Here is a 15,834-nt window from a genome sequence, read left to right as displayed (position 1 = left end):
ATTCATGGGAAACATGACTGGATAGCTCAGTGGTGGGTTCAAATTAAACTGTCAAGCTTGATTGCCAGATAACTGTACTGTGAAAGAATTAAGGATTCGTCTTACATGCCAATTCCTCTTGTAGAACGGGATTTAATCCCTCACGGAAAACTGTTTTTAAAGCCACGCCGTTCCATCTGCTCTGTGGTGCTAATGTGCAGAATTTAGTGGCATATTCAGCTGCGGTGGATTGGCCCTGGCGTAGGTGTAATTAATTTGAATGAAACATCTTTCCCACAGGCTGGATATTCAAACACATCTCGTATTTGTTGCACAAAATATGTGAATGAACTACGGATCTGTAAATCATTATCCCAGACAGCAGACGCCGACTCCAGCGCTTTGCCTATGAGAAGTGACATGATGAAAGCACACTTGTTTGACTATGGTATGCATCAGGTTGATGCGAAAAAGAGACTGAGCATGGATGTAAAAAACCCAGACATTTATCTGCAGACCCAACAAACTTAGCAGTTAAAGCCAGCCTTACCATTTCGGTTCTGGTTGACAGTAGAGCTTGAATATACGGAGTAAAATGTTTATTAGTAGCCAATTAGCTGTTCCTGGTGGCCCTTTAGCATCTTGCTCTGAAAAGCAAAAGCCACTCCTGGTTGTGAGACTCCTGCTGGATTCATGTCCAGTGAAGTATTTTGTGTTTTAGAATCCATTTGCTGGAGTTTATTAAACAAATCAACAAGTCCAGAGCGTACAAACCAAACGTTTAGCAGGTAACCATAATCAATGTCCAGGCAGAAATCCAAAAATCCAAATAGGCAGTCCAACAGCAAAAAAAAATAAAAATCCCAAAAGGATATCCCAGAGAACATTGAAAGGGTCATGCTCAAGAGACAAGATAGTAATAGTAACACTTGGTATGCAGGTGAACTTGCAGTACTTCTCAAAGATGGCTACTTCTTGCGAGCCTAAACACATATTTCATATGTTACAAAAACAGCCTTTTTCCACCTTAGAAACATTGCTAAGCTACGTAATATGCTATCAGTTTCTGATGCAGAAAAGTTAGTTCATGCATTCATGACCTCGAGACTGGATTACTGTAATGCTTTATTAGCTGGTTGTCCTGCATCCTCAATAAACAAGCTACAGTTAGTCCAAAATGCCGCCGCTAGAGTTCTTACGAGATCAAGAAAATATGATCATATAACACCAATTTTATCATCACTGCATTGGTTACCTATAAAGCTCCGTATTAATTACAAGGTATTGCTACTGACTTATAAAGCCCTAAACGGCTTAGCTCCAGTCTATTTAACGGATCTTCTATCGCCCTATAATCAATCGCGCTCTTTAAGATCACTAAATTCAAGGCTTTTGGTCATACCTAGGATATCCAGAACCACCAAAGGAGGGAGAGCGTTTTCACATTTGGCTCCAAAACTCTGGAATAGTCTTCCTGATACTGTTCGTTGCTCAGACTAGCTCTCCCAGTTTAAAACTAGATTAAAGTCGCATCTCTTCAGCCAGGCATTCATGTAATCTTACAGTTCAAACTACAATCCGTCCTCTAGCTCATAAATGCCAGAGGAGAACTGGCCCCCGACTGAGCCTGGGTTCTCCCAAGGTTTTTTCTTCTCCATTAGGTCACTTGGAGTTTTAGGACACCATTAGGTCACTTGATGGAGTTTTTCGGTTCCTTGCCACTGTTGCCTTTGGCTTGCTCAGTTGGGGATATTTTGGGGATATTTAATTTAATTTTATCAATCAATAAATTCCTCTTGAAACAAACTTTGTTGTATTATTTTAATTTAATACTGTGAAGCTGCTTTGATACAATCTGTATTGTGAAAAGCGCTATACAAATATACTTGACTTGACTACTGAGAGCATGGTTTAAAATCAGAAATTGGGAGATATGAGGGTCCGTGGCTCTACCACTGGAAAAAAGAGTAATGGCTAACTTGGATCACATGTGCCTTGATTCACAGCTTTACAGCTCAATCACTGTTTGCGGATACCATATAAATGAATTATAAGTGCTGTAAACTGAATCATTGCCTGTCCGTGACTTCTCTTATAACAGCAAATTATTTTCAGTGTAAACTCTAAAAATAGATCAATACAAAAAATGTTAACCTTAAGAACAAGCATATCGAAGATTAGATGATGAGTTGTTGATTCATTAAATTATGATTTCCTCACAAAAGCAGTTTATTCAGAATAGTGAAGCAACTCCTCCATTGAAATTCTTTTTTTTTTTTTTACGGCCACTTGTCTCCTTCACAGCGGTAACAGGCATTACGCTTTTTTCGGCTAAGGTGGCAGGTTTGCCTTTAAGTGACTTTGGTTTAAATATCTGCAAACAGGAAGTGAACTACTGACAAAGGAAGTGGAACTAGAATTCTGGTGATGGCTCCCTCTGGTGGAGGGATGAATGATCCAATGGACGAAGACGCAACAGCATTACAGTTTCAGCAACAGCACAGATGTTCTTTAATTATGAAAAAAAAAAATTGAGCACCAAATCAGCATATTAGAATGATTTCTGAAGGATCATGTAACGCTGAAGACTGGAGTAATGGCTGATGACAATGTAGCTTTGCCTTCACAGCAATAAATAACTAAACATGTTGAAATATAAAACAGTTATTTTAAATTGTAATAATATTTAACAATATTACCGGTTTTACTGTATTTTTTTTATTGTAAAAAAAAATTTATCATACTGACCCACACATCCAATAGAAGCTGACAGACTCACAGGAGCACACTTAAAAATAAAGCTGTAACTGACACATTTCACAATTAATGAATTGGGAATTTTTTTTCATCAATTGTGCAGCCCTATTTGTGGTCTATTTATATGACTTTTAAGTCCCTGAGTTAAACTCGTTTTACCAAGCACGTTTCCCCAAGTTGCTTTCATCACCTAAATGAAGTGATAATGAAGTTCAAAAAGTCACTAATCAAATAAAGACTCAATTAGGGGATTGATACCGAGAACAACCGTTACCTATAGTGGTGATGACAGTCCCTGCAAAGAAGAAGGAGCTGCTGAGGTCCCACATGCTGCTCTCATTGGAGGGGTGACCCGAGGGATTGACCCCGGCCCGGATAGCAACCACCACTTGCTGCGAATGAGAGAACAGGTCTCAGGAATAATCTCCAAAAATGTAACGAATCACTTCAAGCTCAAACCAAAAATGAGAGCAATGAACACAGAGCAAACACTTGATAAAAAAAATAATAAAAAAAATATATATAAAAAAAAACTCCAAAAATGAAAAGTCATAATTTACTCCCTTCTCATACCTGTATTTTCTTTCTTTGTGAAACACAAAAGTAGATACTCTGCCATCCACAAAAGAAATAAAATATTACAGGGGCAGAATGACATGAAGATTGAAAAAATTATGGCAAATTTTCATTAGAAAAAGTTATTTAGAAAATGACAGCTATATTTCCAATTTACCCATGTTGAATCATATTCAGCCATGCTATTTCCAAGTATAACCCCATCTGCTATTGTGCGGAGAGATGTAACACGTTTAAATCTGAAGCAGACGGTCTCTGAATGAGCAGGATGGCTGGCTCCAATTGCCTACATTCAGGTCCTCAAACAAAGACACGGATCTGTTCTTTATCAGTGTTCCACAGCATCTCTGGATTTTACGTCACACATTACAGTGTCAGCTGGGAGTTAAGACAGAATTTGTCCCGTAATTTCATTCACTGTCAAATCTGTTATAGTATGGCTGCCTTATCAAATGTGTGGCCCTTTGTTTGTGCAGCAGGAATGATATTATACTTCTTGTACTGTTTTTCAGACGGAGCCTCTTCTTCTAAAGAAGGGATCTTGGCATTATTGAGATCAATATTTGCTTCTCTGATCAGTGTGTTCCTTGAAGACCTAAAGTCACTTACTACAAGCTTGGATTGATTCCAAACTTAGGGAATGTGTAGTTCTTTAAATAGCTTTTCTTATTTTTACACTAGGTAAGTTAAAAAGCACTTTAAAAGGACACATTACTCAATGAGTGAATGGAAGGTCAAAGCTTTGCTGAAGTTGTTCTGTTCTCATTTCATATGTATGCAAACTTCAGAAACTAAAGTAAGTGAAGGGCAAAAGGTGGAGCTGTCCATGGTCCTTAACTCATATCTCATTCAGTCTTTCTCTCATTACATGTACATGAGGCAAGAAAGTAGTATGGCCATCTCTTATCACAACTGCGAGATAAAGTGAAAAGTTGCAACTACAAGATATAGTCCAAATAATGAACAATTGGATTGCAATTTCTTTCTTTTTTTTGTTGAGATTACAAGATGTTCAAATCTTGTTAATGTCCAAATAATGGAAAATTGCATATGCAAAAATACAATAAATAAGTTGCAAATATAAAAATTTTCAAAAACAAATTGAAAATTTAATTTAATAAAGTGGCAGTTATGAGATGTAATTTCCAAATAATGGAAAACTGCATTGCAAAGATGAAAAATAAAGTTGCAATTACTGGTATACAATGTAAAAAAAACGGCAGGAATTAAAAATAACGTTGCAAATAATGTCAAAATAACAAAAAATTGGTTTACAAAACTGAAAAATAGAGCTGCAATTAATGCCAAAACAACAAAGAAAAGCATTTCAAACATTAAAATTGAAGGGGCTGTTCACACAGAATGTACTTTTCCACTGTTCTACTTTTCCATTGTTTTTTAATGTAAAGACGCTAGACGGACATCTTTAACTGCTGCACTCGCATCTCGCGTCTTTAACATCGTCTTGCGCATGACACGGCGTTTTAAAAATGCGGTGCTCAAGTTAAAATAAGTTCAACTTAAAAGTTCAACAAAAAAAGGTGTCTCTAGACCTTGAACCTCCCCAAACAGTGATGAAGATGGGCCAAAAAAGACCCATAATTTCTTCATTTGTCACACCGGGCCAATGTTTACTGCAAAACATTCAAGCACTAAGCATCTATCTCTTTTTGAGTCTGCAGTGGCTTGTGTCAGGTATTGGGCCACCGGGACATCCGAGATAAAACAGTGGACCACAGTGGCCTGGTCCATTAACCAGCCTTGAGCTTCATCTCAAAGTCCAGAGAACTGTAGCAAAAAAAACAAAAACAAAAAAACAACTGGGTATGTTTTCACTAAGCAGTGAGTGAGTAATGTAAACACTGTCAAAAACATCTGCACATTGTGCAGGTTCTCCTGGCCTAAATATAGCAGGAGTCAGGACAAGCCCTCAGTGTATCCCAGCTGCTCATCCATGCCTCCTCCCAGCTGGCAGAAGGAGAGCTCAGGCAAAAAGCGAGAGGCCATTCTTTCCATGGGGAGGCTTTCCTGTTTGTGAACACCAACTAAGTGCCGCTACAATCACTACTGGGTTTGGGCTGTTGGCAGCAAAGCAACTAGGCAGGAATCAACATTTGTTCATAGGTTTGTGGATGTGAGCATCAGAACAATAATCAAGAGATGGGAAGAAGATGAATGCAGTGTGTTGGGATGTAATTTATCGTAAAAGGTAAGGGGGAGGTGTACGAGTTGTCTCCTGGGGTTAGAAAATGTAGATTTATAGCCTGTCAGAGAGCTACAGGAATATTTATAGGTAGGATGTTTAACACATCACAGCGCACAACAACCCAACCACACTAAAAGTGTGGAAATCAAAAATAGAACTATTGCTCAAATTATTAAAATGATTATTTAAATATTTCAAAAAACAAAAGCAGAACTCCCATTCCATGTGTTCACAATTTTATACACATTTACAGTAAAAAAAAAGAAAAGATTTTTTTTTTTTTTTTTTTTTTGGTGTTTTGTCCAGCATTTTAAAGCAATATCCTAAGATTTACATAAGAATATGTGGATGAAAACACAGCTAATGACACACACAAGCATCCAAGACCTTTACATTGCTGCTAGAATTGCAGCACACATTAATCTTTGAATAGAAAGTGACATTTCATAAGTGCAATCTACTTTTGCACAAAGGTAAATACCATAGACTTCAGAAGGCACAGCTAGTGTTGTAATGTCAAGAGCAGATTTAATTTCAAACCAATTTCACGAGTTCACACTTACATACAATTAGAGGGCGTAAAGTTTAATGCGTATTTGGCGTGCTGTCCTGGGAGAGGACTCCGAGCTCAGAGTTCGGCCCGAACCCAGAGTACTATGTACATGTAAATGGTTTGGACTAGAAGTGTGTGGAGAGGGGGGGGGGCTGGAGGGATGCTGCTAAACTGTCAACAAATTGAGGTGAGACTGCTGAATATATATACACCTCTTATCATTGATTGCCGAGTGCTCTCCGCTCGTGTTAATTATCTGAGCGTCCTCCTCCCGAACTTTGTTAATAAAACATAATTTAAAAGAAATTGCTGGCAGCAACCCCACTTTAAGGAGAGCAGATAAAGCGTATACAGTTATTAGCCATAAGAACATTTCATAAATACATTCAAGGCATAACAGACTGTTCAGAATGTTTATAATTTCAGCCAAGCAATCTTTTCCATCCCTCTTATTTCTAAGAAATATGGTTGCATCACACTTCAGAAACAGACCAACATGTCTTCGGCTTAGTGTTTTCAATTAATCAGATTGCACACGGTTTCTGACAACTTCAGAGCTGTCTGTTTTGATTTTTGGCAAAGATTAGTCTATTCACCCAACGTACCACACACAAAACCACTATGATTTGAATCAACATTAAAAAGGCTATTTTTACCTAGGCCTATACAAATAAGTATTTTGAATTCCACTTTCAAGCACACAGGTAAATGATTTTGTACCTTGACCAGGTCCTCCAGTTCAGAGGTGTTGACACAGGCATGTCTAGAGAGAAAGATCATTTTCTCCTGCAGGATGAGGTACTTCTGCGAGATCTCCTGGGGCTGTTCCAGAGCTTTGAACACCGTGGCTCCGATGATCAGGTACAGGACCACCAGCAGGAAGATCGCCAATACTGTTTTCCACTTCATTACGGTGGTTATGGTATCACAATCATCACCCGAGTTATACACAATGGGCTTGGAGGAGAACGACAGCCGTGGTTTGGTGTTGTATGTGGCTGATTTAGGATCTAAAAGATCAGGTGCAGCCACTGGGGGGAACAAAGGGAGAGAGGAGGTAAGAGAGAGAGCAGGAGAGAGAGAGAGAGGGGGGTTATAAAAGCCAGCAGTAATTCAAAAAAATAACTGCTGAGAAGGCTTTAGTAATTTTGTATTACAGTTTAAAGAATCATGCTTGATTTCTAGATATCTATATTTATTTTTCCATATGTCTTTGTACATGAACGAAAACGCATTCATGTTTTTTACAGAGCCATCAATAAATAATAGCCGCTATGAAAGGCACAGACAGCTGCTGGGTTTTAAAACAGTGATGAATTTGATTTAGATTATAGACATAGATTTTATGGTTCAGAAAATGATTATTGTTATTATTCTGAATCTAAAGCAATTCTGTTCCCTGGGAACATGCGTTTATGATAGGGTTATCATAACGGTGTTGAAATATTTGACTGATTATTTCTTAATATGAGCATTTACAATTTACTTTAAAGAGGATTTTCATAAAAGAGCATCATCGCAGGAATGGGGGAAAAAAATGCCAAAGAAATGGCAAGTAACAGACTGAATTAAACTGCAAAAATCATTTTCAGGGTTGTAAAAAAATTATAATCAGTGGAGAAATGAATCTGGCCCTTCATCTGTGAGGATATTAATTTGGTTCTTTCTCAGCTGACTTCTGCAGTGTTTCAGCCAAGTGTGAAAACCTTCTCTAGCAAACCAGTGATAGTGGACGTAATGTTCTCCTCACTAGTGTCCAGTATGCAGCGTGTGGAACTACGTTACGCAAGACAGCACAAGTTTCAGCACTAATTTAGAGCTGTGCATAATACAGACCTCAATGCTTATTAAAGATATGTTAGTTACTGAAGCCCCAGAGGGTTCCAGCAATGCATGTGTCCACTTATGTGGATGTGAAACTTTAACCCATGCAGATCCATTCAAATCACTTCTCTTTGGTGTTTTTTAATATTTTTATAAACTCCAACTGCCAAACTTAAAAGTATATTAATAATATTTGGACTTTTACATTAAAGCTAAAGTTGATATGAGCGAGACAAGTCATTAGATCACATTAAAGAGTTTATATCTTTTTTTTTTTTTATGTTGTAATGAAGCAAGCAAGCAAGCAAGCAGAAGAGGCATACTATACTGCAAAATGTGATTTCAGTAATAATCCTCCTACAAATCTGGAAAAAGCATGTCAAGGCTGTGGGTGGTGTGGCGCTGTGATACATCATTTCAGCTGGTCACCTAAAAAGGTAAAAGGTTCAACCCCTGCAGAAGGCACTTCAATAGCCATCACCATTGTAGCAAGTGTATTGTAGTGTTTACATTTACTTTTATCTGCTTTCAGTAATACTGAATTCCAGCTAATAGGCCTACTCTACATTTATCATTTTATTATTTAATTTCAGAAAAAAAAAACTTTTCTTTTTTAAAAAACGGAATCTACAGTGATTCTGCATTAACTTTGTCAAATTATTTGGATTTTACTAGTGTTCAGAACCAAATCAATTATTTTGACTGATTATCATTTATAGTCGAATCTCGAGTAGAATTAAAGCGTGATGATATTTGGATGTCCCTTGAACATAATTCGGGGGTGAATGGGTTAACCATCATGCCAAATTTACAACAATTAACAATTCAATTATGCAAAAATACATCTCGCACTTACTACTTTGTCAAATCTTTTCTTCCTCATCGGCTGTCTTGAGTGTTGGACCTCTTGACTTGTCTTGCCGTTCTCAGGAGCACACTAACAAAAACTGGATGTTAATCATGGCAGCAAACACACTCGCATCCCTCCGTGTTCTCTTCTGGACTATCATGCCTCTGTCCAGTTTTAAATCTCCATGCGAGCAGTATTTTGGAATCCAGCGGTGGATTTCGTGGTTGAGTAAGCACTGAAGTGAGAAGGGAGTGTCCAAAGGGGGCACACGGATAACTGGACGGGCTGTTCTCATCATGAGCGCGCGAGCTGTCCGTCTCCACGCTCACAAGCGCTCGCACTCCTCGTTTGTTCGCAAACTGTGGGCAGGTTTCACGATGTCATGCGCGCCACTCCATTGCCGCAAGTCATTTCGCATGTCTGTCAATATTAGGGAAAGGAAATCATGAGGAATTGAATGATTCTCGTTCTCTGAACGATTCCGGTTTTGGAGCTACTTTTGGGGAGTAAATATTTGAAAGAACCATTAGCAGCTTGTTTCCAAGTGATGAAATAAATGATTTCAACTAAGAAGATAAAACAAACATCCAGATTTAGGCTAAGTCTCACGAACATTACAGCGGCAGTTGTTTGTTTTGAAAAGGAAACTGAACTTGTGGTTCAGTCAATTAAGACTTTCTGATTAATTGACCCTTTCAAATTTCCGGGTTTTTCTCAGAAGCGGAAGTCTTGGGTAGGCTAAAGCTCTTTAGCGACGAATGAGAGAATATATTAAATATATATTTTTTGTGTTCCCATTTGGTCAAATAGAAAAAGAAAAACTCCACAATAGTGATTTCACAACTTTTAAAAAGAGGGAAAAAATAGAGAGAGATTGATAAGGGCAGTCAAAAGAGAGAAAGGTGTCAACCGTCACTCCCACAGCCGCTGTATTAGGCCTATACCCTCACAGCAGCCTTAACTAGTTTTTTTGTGATTTGATGCAAAGGCAATATACAATATAGGCTAGTACACTATAGTGTTATAAATGTTGATACATTTTTCGAAGAAATTAAAATATAAAAAAAATTTGCAGGATTTACGATGCTGATGTACTTTAAACCGCATCATCAGTCTGTAAAAAAGGGTCCATTTGGTCTGTTTGATTATTGAAAGAGTTTTGATGAGAATTGTGAATTTACAGTAAAAAAAACCCCAAAAAACCAGCTCATTAGAGTAATTTGTTCAGGAATCTGACTGCATCGACAGACCGCGCTGTTTTTATTCATTAAAAAGGACCAACTTATAAGAGTCATTTCGGAATAGGAATGCATTGGTCACGCAGCTGCATGTTTGATTCATTAAAGAACCAGCTCATAATCATCGTTCAAGAATCGTACAGCATTGGTCATACAATGCCTTATCTCCTTGTTTTAGTATCAATCTTGCACTAATCAATCAATCAATCAATCAATCAATGCCTTTAAGTGTCATGAATTTAAATGTCACATATTTCTGTTGGCTAGTCGTGTATGATTTATCTTTCTGGTAAGGTAGTTGTTTATTATTTATTTTACATTTTTAAAAATCAAAAGATTTTGGTTAACCTAAAATTAGGCCCTATTTGGAGGTATTTTTACATCTTGTTCTAAAACATATAGCCCATTACAAGCATCACTGTAAAAAGTGAACGTGCAGTTGTTGCTTTAAGGAGGTATATCTACCTGATTCTACCTCTAAATTCTAATTTTGTTGTTGTAACCTAATTCAGTCAGGTTTATGTAAACAAGGGAATGCAGTTGTAACTTAAATGAGTTACACTGACCCAATGTACAATAAAGCTCAGGAGTGACACATTCGACACATGTGCACTATTCTGCCCCACACCTATAAAGGCCTGTATAGTCTTGACTCATGTCAGCTAGGACATCTGCTCTGAAAGACAAAGAAGAAAGGGTTTGTGTTTAGCTGGTCTTTGGTGAACTTTGCTTCAATGAGAAATTTTGTTTTGGGGTTATGTTGCATCAAAGAGAAAATCACAATTAACATTATAAAACAAACATACTCAATTATTTTTGCCTCTTGTTCAGTTTAATTAAAATGAGCTAAAGCAACTATTTAACACTGTCACAACTTAATTAGTTAATACATTTTCTTGACGACTAACTGGGCTGCATTTCTCAAAAGCACTGTAAGCCTAAGTAGATCGTAAAGCCATTTCCACCAATAGTCTCTACTACGATCAACTTAGCTCATGATGCTTTTGAGAAATGCAGCCCTGGCCAGTGGATCTCTAGTTACCAGCATGCTTTGCAAAGGACTGCATTAGGAGAGAAAATGTAGGAATGAAGTGTTATTTTATGTGTTTATCAGTAATGGATGAGATGTTGGTGGTAGTTTATGTTAATGTTTAATGATCAGTTATGTTGGACATTTAGAGGAGTTTCTGTTATTGAATTTTGTTACCATTGTGCTGAAGAGTATATAGCGCTTGTGTTTAGGCTGTGGGCACTCAGTGTTCCATGTTCAATAACAATTCAAATTAAGTTAAAATTACATTAATTTGACTAATGTAATTAATTTAAACATACAATTAATTTACTGTAGTATCTAAATTAAACTGATTTATTTTAAATGAACTAAATTAAGTTGTGTGCAAATAATTCTTCAATTAAGTTAGGGTAATTAATTAATTTGAGTGTTTTTACATCAAGGTGGAAAAGGACTTAATAAAAATAAAAAGATTATAATCAAATGTATTAAATAATTTTACCTTGCTGGAGTAATCAGGTTATATCTACTAACAATTATGTTTCAGTAAAACCATGTTTTTTCAGGTTGGTTGAATTCAGTTTATCAGTCAGTTTATTTTCAATAATTTCTTAATTTAAATTTTGCAGTATTTTAGAGGTTACCACATGAAGTACATTTTCTAAGTTGAACAGACAAAACATTTTTTTTCAGTGTACCCAAACTTGAATTTTAAAACTGCAGTGTTTTTCAAAAAACGTAAGGTGCATTTAAGACGCAGTTACATTTTTCCAACAAAAAAAGTAGACATTTTAAAACACTGTTCAAGGTTGCTTTTGGGCATGTTTCAAATATTTATAAAGATTGCATTGTATAACATTCTTCTAAAGTGTCAATTCTAGTTCAAATCATCTATCAGTACAACAAAATTTCCATAATGACTTTGGCAATGTTCCAGCTGTGAACGTATTAACGTCTTACATTCCAAATACATCTCCCATTGAGATGAAAATGAAAAGGCTGAACGTATAACATTGCTTAAAGGAAGATTCATTGTATCTAATATATTTGTTTGAATATGAACAGAGAGGGGGTTGTCAATAGCAAATGACAATAACTGCACAGTCAATCTATGTGCATACACAATGCATGTAATGTAGAAGTGATGTATTAGAGTAGACAGTCTCAAAGAGTTTTAACTTTGCATGACCCCTTGCCTTTTTGTTGACTGAACAAACTGTAGAGATGATGTAGTGAATTATAGTTCATGTTGAGACATCATGATTTTAAAATACAGCTGTTAAGAGACACCATATTTTATTTCCCATATACACTAGCTTCTGTTTCCCTTTCCTTTCCCCCATTGTTTTTTCACCTTGGCAATAGCACTTTTCTGTCACTGAGATGGCTAAAATTATGTGTCCTTTGGGCAATGACAGAAGTGCATCAAAGGCACATGTGCACTCACATTCCATGCACACAGTGTTCATAAGCTTCCTCCATGGACCGTCGTTATCCTCTGCCAGTTTGATTTTGGAATCACAATACCAAACTTACCCATAATATTGGCATGGATCTTATTTCAAGCAAGAACATAAACGACATGGAAAATTTGGAAGTGTTGTGAACATAACTTTCATATCCAAAAAAACAACTCACTTTTATAGCTCATTTACAAGCATCAAAGTTTTTGGCAAAACTTTTCTAAGAAAGAAATGATTCCAAAAACATGCAGAATAACTCAATAAGCCTGTAGATGATCCAATATATCATGAATATTTACATATTATCTTTATAAATGACTGGATTGCTCATGAAGTCATAAAAGGTAAAGCCACCACGCCACCATTTTGGCATTTCCTAGTATTCCCAATTGAATTAATAGAAAAACATCTGATTTTAATGAGAAAACATTACCCTGCTTGTAATCATCTTCAAGAACTTATACACTTCCTACACAATAGCAATGCATTATAAGACATTTGACTCTTGGCAATTTAGTTTACGGAGCAGCTATACACAAATTCTCATTAAACTAAAGGAAGTGATGTGACTCATGCAGAGAATCGCTGTTTACACTCTATCAGGTTTCTAGTTAGATATCATTTTTGACCAGAATTTGACCTATGACACATAAATCCGTTTTAAAATATGCTAACTATGTGATTGTATTGAGACTGTAAGCCTTCCACAGGATGATAATTAGCAAAGATTAGCACACCTGGTCTTTTTCTACCAATAATGTGTATTTTAGAGACTGCGTTTATGGTATACCTCTTTAAAAAAACAAATGGAAAATACCTGTGCCTTGCTCCAGTACTTAAGCTAAAGCTAACCTGGTATATTTAAGCTATATTTCAGGTCAGAATACACAGGGACACGGACATATTTTCTATTTATAGCACATCCTTCCTTTCAGTGCACTGAAAATGAGAATTTTTTTTTTTTTTTTTTTTTCATTGTATGGATAAAAACATTAAGCAGTATTGGAATGACATGAGGGTGAGTAAGTGCTAATTTCATTTTTGAGTGAACTTTAAGAACAAATTCATTCAATTTACACGTAATTTTCCTCATATTCCATGAATGGGAACAAATAACCAATGCGGCAATCATCATTTTTAGGATATTTTTCCTTTAACATAGAAAACCCTTTAATCCTGCTGTCCCATCTTGCAGAATAAGTTTTTTTTTTAAATGTAAAGCACATTTGGGCTTAAGCTCATGACTAGCATCTGTCCATTTATTGGCATTCACTCTTCACTTCAATTGACTACTTGAAAAAACACTTGGGTCAAATGTCAAACTGCTGACTCATTGTAAATCTCAGGGAGAACATCCACTGGCATTTGAAAGTTAAACAGTGGCCATTCTTTTTTAGGGGCTCACAGTATATAAATAGAGGGCCGTTTTCTTAGCAAGATAACGGTCTAATCCACGTTACATAACATTTTGAGAAGCAACCCCTTGACCCATGTAGTGTGAAAATATTTAGCTTGTGTTTGCCATGCACGTGAATGAGCTTATGCTATGCCTTAGAAAAACACTGACATTGCATGAGGTTTCACCATACAGTGTGGTCAGTGGGAAAGTTCTCATGAACAAACGTTTACTTGGACCATTTTATCAGTCCATCTCCATGTCAAAAGACAACATTGAAATAGCACTAACGAGAAAGTTATTATGAAATTCTTAAATAATTTAGTAGTTGTTTTGAAATACATTTTTTTTTTTTTTTTTTTCATTAATGAATGGCTGTTGTTATTTTTCACTTTTGGCCTTGAGGGCTTATATGGTCACATATGGAACCATATGGACACATATATGGTGTAGTTAATAAAGGCATTGTAAAAAGGGTAACACTTTACAATAAATTTAATTTGTTAACTACATTAGATAACATTAGCTAACAATGAACAATAATTCTGCAGCATTATAGTGTTAATCTCAACATTTATTAATACCTTAATCAAAAGTTGTATCTGTTAACATTAGTTAATGCACTGTGAATTAACATGAACAAACATTTTTATTCACTAATATGCTAGTTAACGCATTAACGAATGTTAACAAATGAGACCTTATTGTAAAGCGTTACCGTAAAAAGTTTCCAAGACTATACTTTATCTGTTAAAAAGGGACAAAAGTGTAACATGTCTTGTAAAGTGCTCTGCAATTAGAAGTACACAAACTTCACATTTTTTTCCATTTTAAAGAAAATCTCTAATGGGTGCATTCTTAGATTTGCAACATCAAACAAGATAACGCTTATAAAAGCAGCTTTCATACGTTTCACATGGCCATTATGCTCTTATACCACTTGCCTTGTACCACTTTAGCAAAGCGCTACAGCTGTGGAATATAAGTGTGCTTACATACAGAACCATTTTAAAAGGTTTCATTGAGGTTAAGAGCCTCCTTCACTTTGCCAATACAAGTTACAATGGCTATAGTGGAGCATATTGCCTTCTAGAAAATGCAGGCCTGTTGAGCAAAACAAACCTCCAGAAAAGACCGTTGGTGCCTTGAACATGAAGTGGAAAATATAGTTAAAGAAAAATAGACTAGGTCTTAACTTCTAAAAGGGGTTTCTTTCTGTTTGTTTGTTGATAAGGAACAGATGGGAAGAAATATCCCCTTTCACACAAATGTTGATTTGCTGTCAACTTTACCTATTTCCACCTGAGCTTAAGGAAATGAGACTTATCAGGAACTCACAGTTTCATGTCACTTTCTGCTTATTATTAGCTCCGCTAGGGAATTCTGAAGTCATAGGCAAGGATGAGGATAATCACGACGTCACCTCTAGGATTGGAAAGAATGAGGAGTCAGCATGTGCTGTTTGACTGAATATCCCAAGTACAGTCAATGATATTGGTACGTCCTGAGAAAGCCTTCAGTTTCACACCTGCACCTGGTTCTTCACAAGTCCCAATCGCCAGAATAATGCCAATCACCTGTCCCTCATCATCACGTCAATCAAGGACTGTTTATATACCCATTCTCTTTTCCCTTTTGTCTCGTTTGAGTATGACCCACAAGCTTTGTTTGCTCTCATCTTTTTCACTTATAAGCCCAAGCAAGTATTGTTATTGTGGAGTGTGTTATATTATTGCTTTCTACTGACCTTCTTTGTCTTCTGCCTCTTTGTGTACTGTCCCCGACTGGAATAAAGCGCTTTCACGGCAATCTCCTCTATATTGTCTTGTTCATCGCTTGATATTCAGAAAGATCTCTACTGCATAATTTTTTTATCCACTTAATATCTCACTTGGATGTCTACTCTCTATTTTGCTTCTTAAATTTCTCTGACATTCACACATGACCTTTTATTTATTGTTGATTGTTTTTGTTTTGTTT

The 15,834-nt window shown here is 36.4% G+C and overlaps 1 protein-coding gene across 2 annotated transcripts in view; it reads right to left on the bottom strand.

Moving 5' to 3' along the window:
- Window positions 1-15,343, bottom strand: part of kcnk2a (potassium channel, subfamily K, member 2a) — a 28,642-nt gene extending 13,299 nt beyond the window's left edge. Inside the window, exons 1-4 of one of the 2 annotated variants that reach the window (XM_082143936.1) lie at window positions 15,193-15,343; window positions 8,752-9,165; window positions 6,792-7,102; window positions 3,011-3,128 (exon numbers count right to left, since the gene is read on the bottom strand). In XM_082143936.1, the coding sequence (XP_082000062.1) occupies window positions 3,011-3,128; window positions 6,792-7,102; window position 8,752 (430 nt within the window). In that variant the 5' untranslated portion in view covers window positions 8,753-9,165; window positions 15,193-15,343. The remainder of the gene's footprint in view (window positions 1-3,010; window positions 3,129-6,791; window positions 7,103-8,751; window positions 9,166-15,192) is intronic. The other variant, XM_082143937.1, reaches the window with a different exon arrangement.
- Window positions 15,344-15,834: the final 491 nt, after the last annotated feature.

The sequence above is a fragment of the Leuciscus leuciscus genome, assembly GCF_965113295.1.
Source record: "Leuciscus leuciscus genome assembly, chromosome: 17".
NCBI lineage: Eukaryota > Metazoa > Chordata > Actinopteri > Cypriniformes > Leuciscidae > Leuciscus > Leuciscus leuciscus.
Note: the sequence above shows the minus strand (reverse complement) of the source record. Positions and strands in the feature narration are given on the sequence as shown.